Here is a 15168-nt window from a genome sequence, read left to right as displayed (position 1 = left end):
ATAGAACAACTGCCAGCTCCCTCTATCTTCCTTAAAAACTTCCCCATGCCACAAAAGGACTACAGCTTGCTTTGGCACTGTTACCAGCAAAAAGCAAGTGTAAAGTGAATGCAAATATTAACAAATTGGGTTATTTGTATTTTTCATTAATTTTGAAGCAGTATGTGTTACCAGCTCTAAGGTTATAGGGTATTATCCCCAATCTTGTATTAATTGCTGTTTTCTTTAAAAGATAGCTCGAGATGACAAGAAAATACCCTATTTAACAGTTCTTTATAACAATTTCTTCCCTCATGGCTATAGAAAACAAGTTGAGATTACATTCTCAACCTTAAAGGTTCAGTCATATCACAAAGGTTAATGAAAAAGAATAAGCAGATATTATATTTTCACTTTGAGGGTGGTAAGGCACTGGAACAGGTTGCCCAGAGAAGTTGGTGAGGCCCCATCCCTGGAGGTGTTCAAGGCCAGGCTGGAGGTGGCCTTGGGCAACCTGGTCTAGTGGGAGGTGTCCCTGCCTATGGCAGGGCGGTTGGAACTCGATGATCTTCAAGGTCCTTTCCAACCTAAACCATTCTATGATTCTATGATCTAGAATTGCTTGAAGACAAAACCCCTCTTTGGCCCATCTCCTGTTTTTCAGAGTTTCACCCATGGTTATTTTGTCTTCTGTAATTTTTCTTTTTTTAATCACTTAGGGTTGGCAAGACCGTAAACAGCAACACAAGATACAGAACACTAATGAAACATGAATTGTGTATTTCCTTGAATATAAAAGTTGTAATATTTTACATATATGCATATTCTTAAGCTGATCCTTATTCTATCAATTTAAATAATTTCTTATGTAATATGGGCTGGATTTGGCCCATAACGTTTTCATCTATGAAAAATAATTATCTAAAAATAGGCTAACCGGGGAGGTCTCTGCTGACTGGAGGTTGGCAAACGTGACACCCATCCACATGAAGGGCTGGAAGGATCCAGGGAACTATAGGCTGGTCAGTCTGACCTCAGTACCTGGGAAGGTCATGGAACAGTTCATCCTCAGCGCCATTAACAGCACATGCAGGAGAACAGCGTGATCGGGCCCAGACAGCATGGGTTTGTGAAAGGCAGGTCATGCCTGACAAACCTGATCTCCTTCTATCATAAGCTGACCTGCTTAGTGGATGAGGGAAAAGCTGTGGATGTTATCTATCTGGATTTTAGCAAAGCTTTTGACACCGTTTCCCACAACATTCTCCTGGGGAAATTGGCTGCTCATGGCCTGGACAGGTGTACTCTTCGCTGGGTAAAAAAATGGCTGGATGGCCGTGCCCAGAGAGTGGTGGTGAATGGAGTTAAATCCAGTTGGTGTCCAGTCACAAGTGGCATCCCCCAGGGCTCAGTGCTGGGGCCGGTTCTCTTTAACTTCTTTATCAATGATCTGGATGAAGGGATCGAATGCACCTTTAGTAAGTTTGCAGATGACACTAAGCTAGGCGAGCGTGTTGATCTGCTTGAGAGTAGGATGGCTCTGCAGAGGGATCTGGACATGCTGGACCGATGGGCTGAGGCCAATGGTATGAGGTTCAACAAGGTCAAGTACCGGGTCCTGCACGTGGGTCACAACAACCGCATGCAGTGCTACAGGATTGGGGCGGAGTGGCTTGAAAGCCACCCAGCAGAAAAGGACCTGGGGGTGTTGGTGGACGGCTGGCTGAATATGAGCCAGCAGTGTGCCCAGGTGGCCAAAAAGGCCAACGGCATCCTAGCCTGTATCAGGAATGCTGTGGTAAGCAGGACTAGGGAAGTGATCATCCCCCTGTACTTGGCATTGGTGAGGCCCTACCTCGTGTACTGTGTTCAGTTTTGGGCCCCTCACTACAAGAAGGACATTGAGGTGTTGGAGTGTGTCCAGAGAAGGACTACAAAGATGGAGAGGGGTCTGGAGAACAAGTCTTATGAGGAACGACTGAGGGAACTGGGGTTGTTTACCCTGGAGAAGAGGAGGCTGAGGGGAGACCTTATCACTCTCTACATCTGCCTGAAAGGAGGTTGTAGAGAGGTGGGGGCTGACCTCTTCTCCCTGGTGACAAGTGATAGGAGGAGAGGAAATGGGTTCAAGTTATGTCAGGGGAGATTTAGATTACATATTAGGAAAAAAATTTTCACTGAAAGGGTTATTAAACATTGGAATAGGCTGCCCAGGGAGGTGGTGGATTCACCATCCCTGGAGGTGTTTAATAAAAGGGTAGATGTGGTACTTGGAGACATGGTTTAGAAGTGGTTTTTGTCAGGGTAGGTTAATGGTTGGACTTGATGATCTTAAAGGTCCCTTCCAACCTCAGCATTCTATGATTCTATGATTCTATAATTAGAGAAATACTTAAGATGAATTTAATGCTTGGGTAAACTGACTGATACCAGAACTGCATTTTTCAGCCCCAGAACAGAAGAGACACCATCAAGAGTGATGGCATACGCCTCTCTCTTCTGAAGAGGTTGGGTCAATCCAGAGGGTTTCTGGGACAAAATCCCAATATCAACCTCAGCTGTTGAGAGCCAGAGCATTGCTATGAAGTAGAACATTCATGTGACATGCAGGACTTTGGTGAAAAAGCATCTGCTGCCTGAAATCATAAGGACAGTTCAGACTAATCTTTCTTAACCTTTTGCTGGGATTGGTAATGGAGGTGCTAATTACTGCCATAGGTTCAAGCTTTCATAGGCATTTAAAGACCTACTACACTGAAAAAAACATGATTTATTTGCCCCCAAATCTTTTGGAATCTGAGCTATAATCAGCTTTGAGATAGGGACAGATGAATTCTGGTATCTGGAAGATCCATTTTTTTTTTTGTATCACATTCAGTTGAGTAGACAATATCTCATTCAGACAAACTGCAGAGAATATTTGACTAAACTCTGGCTTTGTGTTCACACAATCTTTCCACATTTGCCCTCCTGCCATTACTCATATTCAAAGCAATGTCTTCTGCAAGAGCTGCACCGTGCTCCAGTTCCCTGGCTGAGTTGCTCAGTAACCAGAACACCAGTACCAGGAGGCAACTGCAGTGGCTCCCATTGCAGCAGTCTGCAGTATGACACACTAAAACTTCACATCTCTTAAGGAAACTGGTATGAGGAATAGGCCAAGACAAGGAGAAAAGCTCTAGTTGACACAAACATAGCTCAACAATCAGCAACAATAAGAAAGGAAACAAGACTGCAGAATGTGAAATGACAGATAAATGGGATTTAGGTGCAGTCTCACACATCTGTCCTTCCTCCTCTGTGTGACAGAAGGTCTTTAATGATGTTGTCAGGGCCCCTAGATGGAGTAAGAGTCTCAATGTACATGGCCACTTATCTGTCATCCTTTATTTAACACATGCAATCCTTAAAGATATCCTGCAAATCCAAGACAAAATAAGAGCTTCAAGGCAAAATATAGATGAATGAAGTGTGGAAAATTAAACTCGGGGAAGATCAGCACCTTTACAAGAGATGCAGTATGATACTAGTGTCGGCTTCATTTATCAGAAATTGAGTTCAACCTCCACAAACAATATACACCAAGAGACAGATTCATTCCTTCCTTCGTGCCATAGTAATGTCAGTGAGTTCAACAGAGTTACTTTCAATTTACTTTCTGTCAGGAAAGGAGATATCCATCTATCCATCCACATGGACCAAAGAAAAGGCTGAGCATAGACAGAACTTCTCCTGGAATTAGCCCACACTTTGCACAGTAAAGGGCCAAAGACTGCTCATAAATACCCTGCTAGAAATCCATTGAGGCCAACAACAATATCACAGATATCATGTAGTCTGAATTTAGCCTAGAAATGCCTTAATTCAGCACAAGGAAAACTGCTTCTGTAAAGCCATTGTATATCACAAACATTAAGGCCAGGAAGCTGAACATTCATCGTGTACAGTTCCAGAACTGTATTAATAACAACACACACTGAGGACATTATATTGTGATGTCTCTTCGCACTTATAAAAGCAGGAAATTATTTTTATGGCCAACATCTCCTGTTCTCACCATTTGTCCTACCATACCAGATACCTGCTGTATGAATTCTTCCACCAAGACTTACAGAAAATAATCCTAGGTGTAGCTGGGGGATAAAAATATGAGCTAACAGTTAAGCTAAAGCTTCTCTTTGAATATTCCAGGTGTTTGGAAGTTGATCTATGTTGTTAGATGTACACAGACTGACTTTTGATGTAACTCTGAAAACAAATGAACACAGAAAAATACACTCTTTGGGAATTACAGAAAGAGAGAATTATACTAAAAATTACGTCAGACCCTACACCCTAACTGTCCTTCTGTGGACTATTTGCAGTCTTCACCCTTAAGAAGCCAGCATCCCTGCTGGCTCCACAGCAGTTTTATTTATAAAAGTTACTGGAGACGGACACTGAAAGGGAACAAGAAAAGGCTGGAGACAGTTTGGACCATCTACGGGAGGCTGCAGCAGAGATTACTGCTTAGGCGGTTAAGGTGGAGGAAACCTGCGTAGTACCTACTCATTCTCCAGAGCTGAAAGACAGCACCTCGTGTACTGTGTTCAGTTTTGGGCCCCTCACTACAAGAAGGACATTGAGGTGTTGGAGTGTGTCCAGAGAAGGACTACAAAGATGGAGAGGGGTCTGGAGAACAAGTCTTATGAGGAACGACTGAGGGAACTGGGGTTGTTTACCCTGGAGAAGAGGAGGCTGAGGGGAGACCTTATCACTCTCTACATCTACCTGAAAGGAGGTTGTAGAGAGGTGGGGGCTGACCTCTTCTCCCTGGTGACAAGTGATAGGAGGAGAGGAAATGGGTTCAAGTTATGTCAGGGGAGGTTTAGATTACATATTAGGAAAAAAATTTTCACTGAAAGGGTTATTAAACATTGGAATAAGCTGCCCAGGGAGGTGGTGGATTCACCATCCCTGGAGGTGTTTAATAAAAGGGTAGATGTGGTACTTGGAGACATGGTTTAGAAGTGGTTTTGTCAGGGTAGGTTAATAGTTGGACTTGATGATCTTAAAGGTCCCTTCCAACCTCAGCAATTCTATGATTCTATGATCAAAACCAGAAAAAGGCAAAAGATCCTCAGCAAAAATCCCAACTCAGCAGACGCATTGGAGAAGGACACTTTGAATGCAATGCTACAGGACACACATTGACCAAAATGCTTCAGCTTCTTAGGAAAACAATTTTCTTCAAGGACATCAAACCAGTCCATTACTCTCTACAGAAAAAACATATGGACTGAGCTCATGTGTGACTCCTCAAGACTTCTTGCTTTGAGTCCAGAATGGAGGCAGCGCTGGTTCAAGATGGTGGACTGAAGCTCCCCAGGAACAAAGGACCACGACCACCAAACTCACTGATGTCTGCTCCAAGGAAGACTTCTTATCCACCCACCCACCCCCCACCCACCCCTTTTCACATAAACATGTTGCCATACAGCAAAAAACTAAGAGAATGACCAACATGCGACAGGCATTAAGTCACACTGCTTAATGCAGTTTGGCACATTATGGAGGTGCTGGCGTGACATCAGGACAGGCCCAGCAAAATACCCAAACAGGAGAGACCAGAACAGCCCAGGGAAAGAGAATGAAGGCTCAAGTGTAAGAAAGGGTTTGCCTGACGAAAAGTGCTTGGAGCCAAGAGGATAACAGGAAAGGAGAGAGAAGCCAAGAGAAGGAGGGCTGCAGAGAAGTCAGAGATAAAGCAAATGCCGAAATTAATGACAGGAAGGTGAAGAAGGGACAAGGAAATGATGAAGGAGACTTAAAAACACAGTTACAGTTTGAAGGGAAAAACAAGAGGGTGAAAGAAAAAGCTCCCAGGTGAAGAAGTAGGATTCCTCAGAATATACATTGATCCCGTTATCACCAAGATATCAGTTTGTTTGCATGAGACTGTATGTCTGCATATATTTTGCACTTTTTAGACTGTCTAGAGGAGTACTAAGCTAATAATAATTTATTTTAATTTGATTGAAGTGTGCATTAGGAGGACAGATGTGAAAGAAGATGCACAAACTTTCTGGTTTTAGGTAACTAAACCAAAGCCTGCCAGACAAAGGTGACTGATGCCTGCTACCGGTAGCAGATGTTCAGAGACATCAGTGGGGAACCGAACAGACTGTCCAACCTTTAACTTGCATGAGGAGAGCCATCAGAAATAGCACAGTGAATGGCAGTTTTAGCAGAGTTCAGGAAGTCAGTAAGAAGAGATTTTCAGCTATGATCCAATTACAAAAGCTGTCTGCATCAAGGAAGGGCTGAGCCACCTGTGTAGCAAAGGGCAGCGCGTAGGTATACTTGGGACGTGGCCTAATCTGTCTGCCTGTCAACTTCTGACTCAAAGGAAGCCAATTTGGTCATTTTCCTCTGTAAAGGGCAAAATAATATTAGCTGACAAACTTTTGGAACTCAGTTTTTAACAGGAGCCACTTGGAATCATGGGTATGTTTGAAAAATTCACCTCTAAGCAAAAGAAAATGTGAGAGTTTAAGATATATATCCTTGTTTGGTTCACTCTTTTTGATATTAAAATGAATTCCAAACGTCCACTGATAGTTCTTGTATCAATCTTGTACGAGACAGACTTGCAGTGGTAACCTTCAAGTGCAAATACTCAGGGACATCTGAGATACCACAACCCCTTTAGGTAATAACAGTCCACTTTGTGCTAACATTGAAGAAAAGGCTGGACAGTAGTCCCTCAATGAACGTGCCAGATAGACAGGTTATATGTCAGCTCTCTAACAGCTATTATGATCTTTCAAGTGTATTAATAAACTTTTGCAGTTACACGGAAAAGAAAAGAAAATCTGAACCCATTTTCACAATATTGTGCTGTGAGTGAACACTTACAGACTAAAATCCTTATGAAGGATTTGTCTGCAGGGAATATGCTAAATCAAGCCCTTTTGAACTTTTGATTAAATAATTGATGCATAATGCAGAATGTATAATATATGCGTCCTTTCCCCATAGTTGCCTGGAAACCCATATGGAACGGTACTAGCAGTTCCAGGAGCATTTAGTCTCTAAGTCGTTGGTAAAGACAAAGGAACAAAAAAGTTTTAAAAATCATTAACTCATCTTTCTTTCCATTATTCAAGTACTGCAGGATACCCAAATTAGTAACTTACACAATGGTATCATGACTCTTGTAATATAGACTGCTTTTTCTTTCTTTAAAGCTATATCTCTCGGAGATGTGTGAATGACTACAGGTCTCAGCTTTTGTTAAAATAGAAAACAAAGAACACAACTAATATTTTCAGCCTTTATATTTATATAATAGTAAGAATAATAATCAGATCATAGAGTATCCAAGATGTTGAACAGAGAAGAATAAAACTAAGAACTAAAAATGTGTGTTTTTTCCCCAATTATAGGATTTTAAAGCAAATTTCATTAGAAGACCGACCACTGAGGAGTTAAGAGAATATGAGAATGCCATGATCACAAATTCAAGAGGCAGATTGTTTTCCCAGGAAATAATGTTTCAAATTGCAGCCAAGCAGACCTTTTGCACTTCTCAAGTAGGCAACATTGCTTGTCATTCAGTTTGATTGCTCTGTGACCCAGCCTGAATCTATCTTGTGCTTTAGTGCTTCCAAGATGGAATGAAAAACATGATAAAAACCAACAATGAGAACAGAGCACTAACCATGGAAACCTACAGTGATGAAGGATTAAGTTATTTAATCTAAACAATTCTGTAATCATGATAATTTGGTGGCTCTGTTTCTGACGGTCAGCCTGAAATAAAAAAAAGGATGACGGGCAAGCACAAAATTGCACAGGCTATACAGTCCTTGAGAAGTAAAAGGCAGGATACTGAGAATTAATTACTCCTGCCATGGCAGGGATCTTCACGGGATTCTTGCACAATGAGGATATCACCATCAGGCATTTCTTCGGCACTCCATTTACTTTAGAGAAAAGAAATACTCGCCGAGTCAAAGAAAGAATGGCTTTACACTATGGTGGCAAGAGATCTCATTTAAGTAAAGAGAATCAGTTGACAATTCCTAAATCAATTAACATATAAAGATGAAGATTTGGTCGTTAAGCATCAGCAGGACAGAGTGGAACACTTCTGTATGTCCTCCAGATTTCTGTTTAGGTAACTTTTTTGGATATGTAAGATCAGCGCATATTTTGTCATGCAGAAGAGGAAGTTGAACCTGGATCTCTTGTTGACTTCCTCAGCCGCTGGATGACACAAAGGTCACATCCCCATTTCCAGTGTGAAATCAAGACTTTCACATCCTTTCCTTTTACTGCAAGTACCAGATACTGTGACTTTTCATTTTGTGGTGAATGGCATGTTGAACAGGATGGGATAAAATCGTATTTTTAGTGTCAGCCCCGTATAGAAAAAACAAACCAACGGATCCAAACCTGAGTAATTTTACTTACGTTTAATCAAATAATTTTTAAAAAAAGCTTGCCATCCTGATGGGGGCCAGTAGCTCACACAGGCTGATCTCAGATAATTTGATACCCAAATTGTCAGTTTCTAGGACAAAACCAGTTTCAGCAGCTTGCTGTAGTGTTACAGGAGGTATAAGAGTACAGACGAAAAAAAGCTTTATGAAAAGCATCCAGAAATAGTGTGTTTACGATAACTGTCATTCATTTTCAGTGGGAAATTATTAAATTTTAGGAGAGTCAGAAACTATTCTAACTTAAAACAAATGTAAAAAGGCAGATCAGATCAGAGAGGCACCCAAGACCATGTACGGAAATTAAGCTGACATGCCTACATGCCTCAGCTGTGACTATTTAAGCCCAGAAGATGTAGGAGGAAGAGCAAGGTGGAGGTTGAGGTGACTGTCCTGGATGTTCACAAGGTCTCCATCGCAGTCATGGCAGCTGTGCTCCCTATGTGAAAACAGCTGTACCACAACTTGGATAAGATAAAACAATGCAAATGAAAGAAAAAAAAAATCACTCATGCAGAAGAATATTGAAGGGAGAAACAAAGACACTGAAACCCTAAGGTGCTGGGATTAAAATGCCAGAGAAACAAGCTCCCTTTTTGTCTGCATTAATTAAGCCCCATATTACTATCACTGGCATGGCTTTAGATTCAAGCTTTCAACTGCCAATGATTTATTCCGATCTAGGGAAATCAGCAAAATCTGCTTTTTGCAGCCAGAGTCATAGAATAATCTCACAACACATTCAGGAAAGTTCATGAAGGACAGCCATTTTTCCAGCTGTACAGTTCTGTATTAGTGAGTGATGTTTAACTGTATAATGGTTTTGATTACAATATGTCGTTATGTTCTACTGCTGCTGCCACCATAGCCCGGAGGGAATTTGCATGTAAACACTGTATTTCATCTCAGCTTGTTTTTCGGTATAAACAATTAGGTTTCAATAAATTCACCGAAAACCAAATATTAAAATAAACCAAAGGCACAATGATCACTGGGGATAACTACAAGTTGTGCTTTTTGGCAGTTCCTGAATACTGGTGAATGTTGAGAGATGTGTGCAACTGCTGTCATTGGTCCTTAACGCCTTGTTTTAGATAAGCCTATTGCGATTCTGTGTCTGGATGCTATGGATAAACAGCTATAAATCAACCTTGTCAAGATGGCACTGTCCTGGTGGTAAAGGGAGCTGAGCGGGAGTCAATATGGTGAGAATGTATTTTGGATGATCCAAAACCTGCTCCAATGCACTGGAGGTAGGAGTGAAGGACAATACCCTAATGTTTGACTTTGTCAGAGCAACACTGGTTTGTAGGGTTTTCAAGTTCTGCAACTGTTGCAGACCTCACAGTGCTCACCTGCAGTTTTTCCATCTCCCTCCTTGATTTTTGCAGTATGAACTATTTAGGGCCACCTTCAAAACATGTTTAGAAAATTTAGACGATGAAGAAGTCAGCTATTCGCATTTTGTACATTTTGTACAGTACAGACCGGAATAAACATGTAGCATGGTTGATCAGGTTTCTGCACCTGCTTCCCATCTGCTTTTATTATCCCAAATAATGAAATTTAACCTCAAATGATTAGGGTGCTGCTATTTCCAAGACTATATCCAACACCATGATCCACCAGAGCAGCCACAGTCAGCTCACATGCTCCTGCTTTACGTTCTGAGATCTGAAGATGCTGTAACCACCGGCAGTGTTTTCTCCAGGGTCCATCTGTCTAAGACTCCTGGCATTCATTTGGAATTATTCATGCCCAGATCTCAAGATCCTCTCAAGACTTCTTTAGTACTTTTTTGTTTTTTTAATTTTTTTCACAAAGGGTATCTACATCTTGTGTTAGTATTTATGACTAAGAGAAGACTATTGCTATTGCAACAGGTCTATTGCTACAGGAGTTCGGCAAAGTAACGAGCAAACAGCCTGCAATCATCTCCTCCTGTACCCACCACATCCTCAAAAGTACCTACATTACCTACAGAGTTTCTCTTTTCATTATTTCCAATTTTAGAAATTGTCAGCAGAAATACAGAAGCATAAAATGAGTTTATATTCATGCAGCACTATAAAGGTTCCCAGCTTTTAGGATTCCTTCATTTAGAATTTTGTGTGTCTCTTGCTTTTGGGATTTTTGTCACATATTGCATCCCATGTTTGGGTACTTAGCATATTCAGAGGTGTGCCAACAATAATTTTAAATGTTATTGTTATTTATTTGTAGCACTAAGATAGGCAAAGGGGAATGCTTAAATTTGAAGAATTTTTGAAGAATTTGAAGAATTTGAAGAATTTTTCTTGAAAGATAATATTGCAGCCTTTTCAAATTTATCTACTTATAACTTTCTGAGTTCTTAAGAAGAATTTCTTGCTTCTCTGAAGAATGAGGCTGGACTGGATTCAACTCTATCCTGTTTGACAAACAATTGCTATGACTGATATTGATTTTTCTCACTTTGCCCATTTTATTTAAACTGTCTGTTGGTTTAAATGTTCAGAGAGATTTTTATAAAAGAAATACTTTTCATATGCATAGTAGTTTTCCTAAAGTTTTATAGAGTTATCAGAAAGACATATGTTTGCAATTTTGAAGACTGTTTGCTAAATATCTTTAAAGTAGTCTTCTTCCTGTGAAAATGAAATAATTCCATGGAGCAATCAATTTGATTGACAGTGTTAGTACTCAAAGTGCAACATATGTAGTGGTATTCTGGTACGTGGTGGTCAACTGTGACCTCCTCTATAATCTTTGGCCAGATAGTTTAACTAGTTTAAGGAGAAATGCTGCAAGAGAGAATGGCTCTTAGAATATGAAGGCACCTTTGCCTATTGCACGCTGCCTACTTCACTGGTAAAACCCATCCGGAAAGTTTCAGTAAAACACCCTTTTCTATTGAGAGTAGAATTCACAAAGGGAAGCCAGGAAACAAACCTGTGTCTGTATCTGCATTAAAGACAGCAGAAACAAACAGTGCATTGTCTGCGATAAACATAGCTGCCTCTTAAATGATATCCCATGACTGCCTATGCTAATGGGCACCTATGGGTAAAAAAAGATGGTGTTAATAAAATCTGTGCTCTGTTTTCCTTGGAACAGCCACTTCTGGCACTCAAAGCAGCTCTCTGCTTCCATCCTCATACACCTTCAGCCTGTAGCCAAGAGCAGCTCCCTGCAATTTATTAAATTAGCTCTTTAAAAGAACCCCTTAAATACACTCTTTCCAAGCAATTTTTTCCTAGTAAGTCTGGGCTGGTGTGCCAGGGCAGGGCAGGAGAGCACAGCTGAAAGAAGACAGGATGGCTTGAGTGACAGGAGGTGCTATGCACTGGGAGTGGAGCAGAACTGCCTTTGAGCTTTTTCTTTTTATATTCTTGCCTAAATGAAACAGCTCAGATGCAGCAGAAAGGTTTTTTCCATGTCTTTTTTTTTCTCTCCTGAACCTACTGGAGGTGGTGCAGAATGGCAACTTCTGTAGGAAAAAAATAATAAAAAGAGTAGCTGACATGAGCCAGAGGTCTGATATTAACCATCTTAGGGCAGTGCTCAGTTCAGTGGCTCCATATTTAGCAGCTCTGCCTTGGACAGCCATTGCTTGAAATCATATCAGGTGAATGAATGACTTCTTTTCCCACTGATAAGAGAAAGCCACCTGGGAGAGCAGCAGACTAACAGAAACAATCAGAAGCAAGCTACACTTGACAGTGAAAAGACACATAATTCAGCCCATTCCAGAGCAACAAGCATTATTTCTTGAGTTGCATAGAACCTAATTCTTAGGACAACATTTTTCTTTAAGTCCCCCTCCTCCTCCCCCCCCCTTTTTTTTTTCAGAAGAGGCTGGTACAGTATAAGTCTTGATATAAGATCAGCAAATCACTTCTGCTAGGTTATCAATGGCAACCAGAAGGCAAGCACTGTCCGTGAGCCGCTTGGCACCAACTGGCAAACTGAAGGGCACGTGTATTGGTTCTCTATGAAGAGAAGCAATAGTTCCACAAAAGCAAATCACAGTTAAATAAGAGACTAACCACCAATATTTTTAGACAGCCAGCCACTCCCAACAATGAGGCTACTGCACCCTTAGTTTTTTCATTTGTTTTTTATACAGTTATCAAAGCAATTAATGTTACAACTTTGCTATCACTGTCAACTTAATTGGATACTTTTTGTCACCTCAGCCTATTATATTCTGTTAGCATGAAAATGAAGTGAAAGTTTCATCCTCTTAAACATAAAATTTAAAAAAATAAAATAAACAACTGAATACAACATAATAGTGTCTTTCAACGCATTTCCTTCCAAACGGGAGAAGCCAGCTGCTGGGCAGGTACTGAACCGCTCCTGGGTTCTGTGTCTGGCACCCTGCTTATAATGTTATACTAATCCTTCAATTCATACTTCAGCTAAACACATATTAAAAACATGAGCAATGTGCTGCCGAAGTGATTGAATGACAAGCTCTGTAGCTAATAACCCAATAAATACTCGCCAAAGTCTCTTCCGCCACAACTTGGCCTCTCCAGTATGTTTGGACAGCATAAGCTAAACATTTCTGTAACGCAGAAAGATGTAGCCTGAAAACTGGAAACTCTTTCCTGGGCAGTTAATCTCTATCCACAGTGAGCATTTCTTAACATACTCACCACTGTGCATGGCACAAGCGTAGCCAGGCTGTCATTCTAGTTTAGATATGAAGACTAAAAAAACTTGTTTTCTCTGGGTTAGTCCTCTCCTTACTGCTACTGCTAATAAGAGATCCCCTGGTTAGGATTTTTTTTTTTGCTTGGTGTGGAAAGGTCCCATAAAATGCACAAACCAAACCCTTCCATTCTAAGTATTTGCATGCTATTTTGGACGGAGAAGAAAGGATGCACTCCATAACAGATTTTATATGTATTTCCCCTTTAAAGTTCACAGCACATGACTGTGCCAATAGACACTGCAGCTGTAAAAGAAGAAACACTGAATCTCAGAAGAAACATTAAAAAAGTCACTAATCAAGTGGGAAACTTCTCAAGAATGAAGCCTAGATGAAGGAAGACAGACATGCAGAGACTCGATGATCTTAAAGGTCCCTTCCAACCTAGATGATTCTACGATTCCATGTCTGTAGCTGGCCTTCTGGAACAAAGGGGGAGATGACTGACATTGCACTTACTTTGCTGCACCCCAAATAGATGAGGACCATTTCTTCTCCATGGAGCTGCTATCAAAGCATTTAATTTGCAGGATCTTGCTGGAGCCCCCAGATGTTATTTTACAATAAAACTGGAGAATGTAGTTAATGTCCTTATTAAATAAAGCTGTGGCCCGTATCACAACCCACCCTTCTATGACTGAATCAACAGCATGTTTGAGACAAGTTCCTTATATAAACAGGTTAATATTTAAAATCTGCCCAGGAACTCCGATTAGTGTCCTTTGCAATGCTGAATCAAACAGTCCCCATTTGTGACTGATCTGAAGGACAGACTCGGGAGTGCACAGGAAAACTAATAACCCTGGGACACAAAAGAAGTGCTGACATACTTACAGTTGCATTTCTTCTGAACAAATCTAAGCTTGCATGCTGTTCGGTAGGTGGACAAACGAATGCGATCCAGATCTTGAGCCCCTAGTGGAAGAGAATAACAGCGACATTTGTATGGAATATGACCTGTGTGTATCTTTGCTAGCAGGGAAGCCAGAGAACAAAGAGCAGACGTGAGCTGACTCTCTTCAATAATTTTCAAGGCTATCTTCTTTGCAGGGAGGGTAGCGAGGGTTGAGGAGAAAGAAGGGGAATGGCAGGAGCTACAGTGTTAAAAGACTTTTATGAAGGAAGGCAAGGAATAGTCAGCCCACTGTGTCTGTCACTTTGAAGAACAATCTGGTCAAGCTGCAGGCTAAAAGACAAACTGGCCAGGCTTCAACAGCAGGGAAAACCTCCATCTAATTTTAATATTTAACAACAGAGCTCATAGCAAATATCTTTGGCTGACATGCCAGATTAAAACAAGGTACTGCCAGCAATCCAAATTAGAAACAACACCATACCATAATGAAAAGACTGACAGCAGTCTGCAGAAGGGGATTAAAATAATGCAAAGGCTGTGAGGCCTTTCTCCATTTTGTGGAGGTACGTTCTCTGCAACAGAGACCTCAAAGTGTCAGCTCTCCACTTCACATGTAGCTTGGCCCTGGCTGCTCCAACGTAAAGATCTGGCAACATTTCCAAAGCAGCTGTCCAGGAGATAGGTATAAACTGACCGGTAGGTACTTCACATACAAGGGCATCAGAGAGGGACCAGGATGGGGGCAGAACCTGGCACAGTGTCTTTAGGCCTCCTGCTGCTGTGTACCACTCATAACACTTCCCAAACCCCCAAAAGGAGGATGAGGAGATAGTGATTTCCATCTTTCTCCACTTTGGCTACAATATGGCCTATGAAATACAAGACTGCTTATTAATTGTACCACACATTTCACGGAAACACGTTCAGTTAACTTTTTTTTTCACTGTGATTGGCCCTGTAACAGGAGTAAAACCTGTTCTATTCAGTTAAGCAAGGTACCAAGTTAAAAAAAACAACAACAGTTTCTTAAGAAACTGTCTTCATGAAATAAATCCAAACAAGGTACAATCAGGCTGTAAGAGAAGTGGAGTGGAATATGCCCCTATTCTGCTTTTATACATGCTTCCCAAATGCTTTCTTTAAGATTCATT

General features: G+C 41.0%; 1 protein-coding gene across 3 annotated transcripts in view; it reads right to left on the bottom strand.

The window, feature by feature from the left end:
• DTNA (dystrobrevin alpha) overlaps positions 1-15168 on the bottom strand; it is a 187340-nt gene that overhangs the window by 83886 nt on the left and 88286 nt on the right. For all 3 annotated transcript variants that reach the window (XM_082499289.1, XM_082499287.1, XM_082499288.1), the window contains one exon: positions 13996-14076. In XM_082499289.1, the coding sequence (XP_082355415.1) occupies positions 13996-14076 (81 nt within the window). The remainder of the gene's footprint in view (positions 1-13995; positions 14077-15168) is intronic.

This window comes from Vanellus vanellus (genome assembly GCF_965231255.1).
Source record: "Vanellus vanellus genome assembly, chromosome: 2".
Lineage (NCBI taxonomy): Eukaryota > Metazoa > Chordata > Aves > Charadriiformes > Charadriidae > Vanellus > Vanellus vanellus.
Note: the sequence above shows the minus strand (reverse complement) of the source record. Positions and strands in the feature narration are given on the sequence as shown.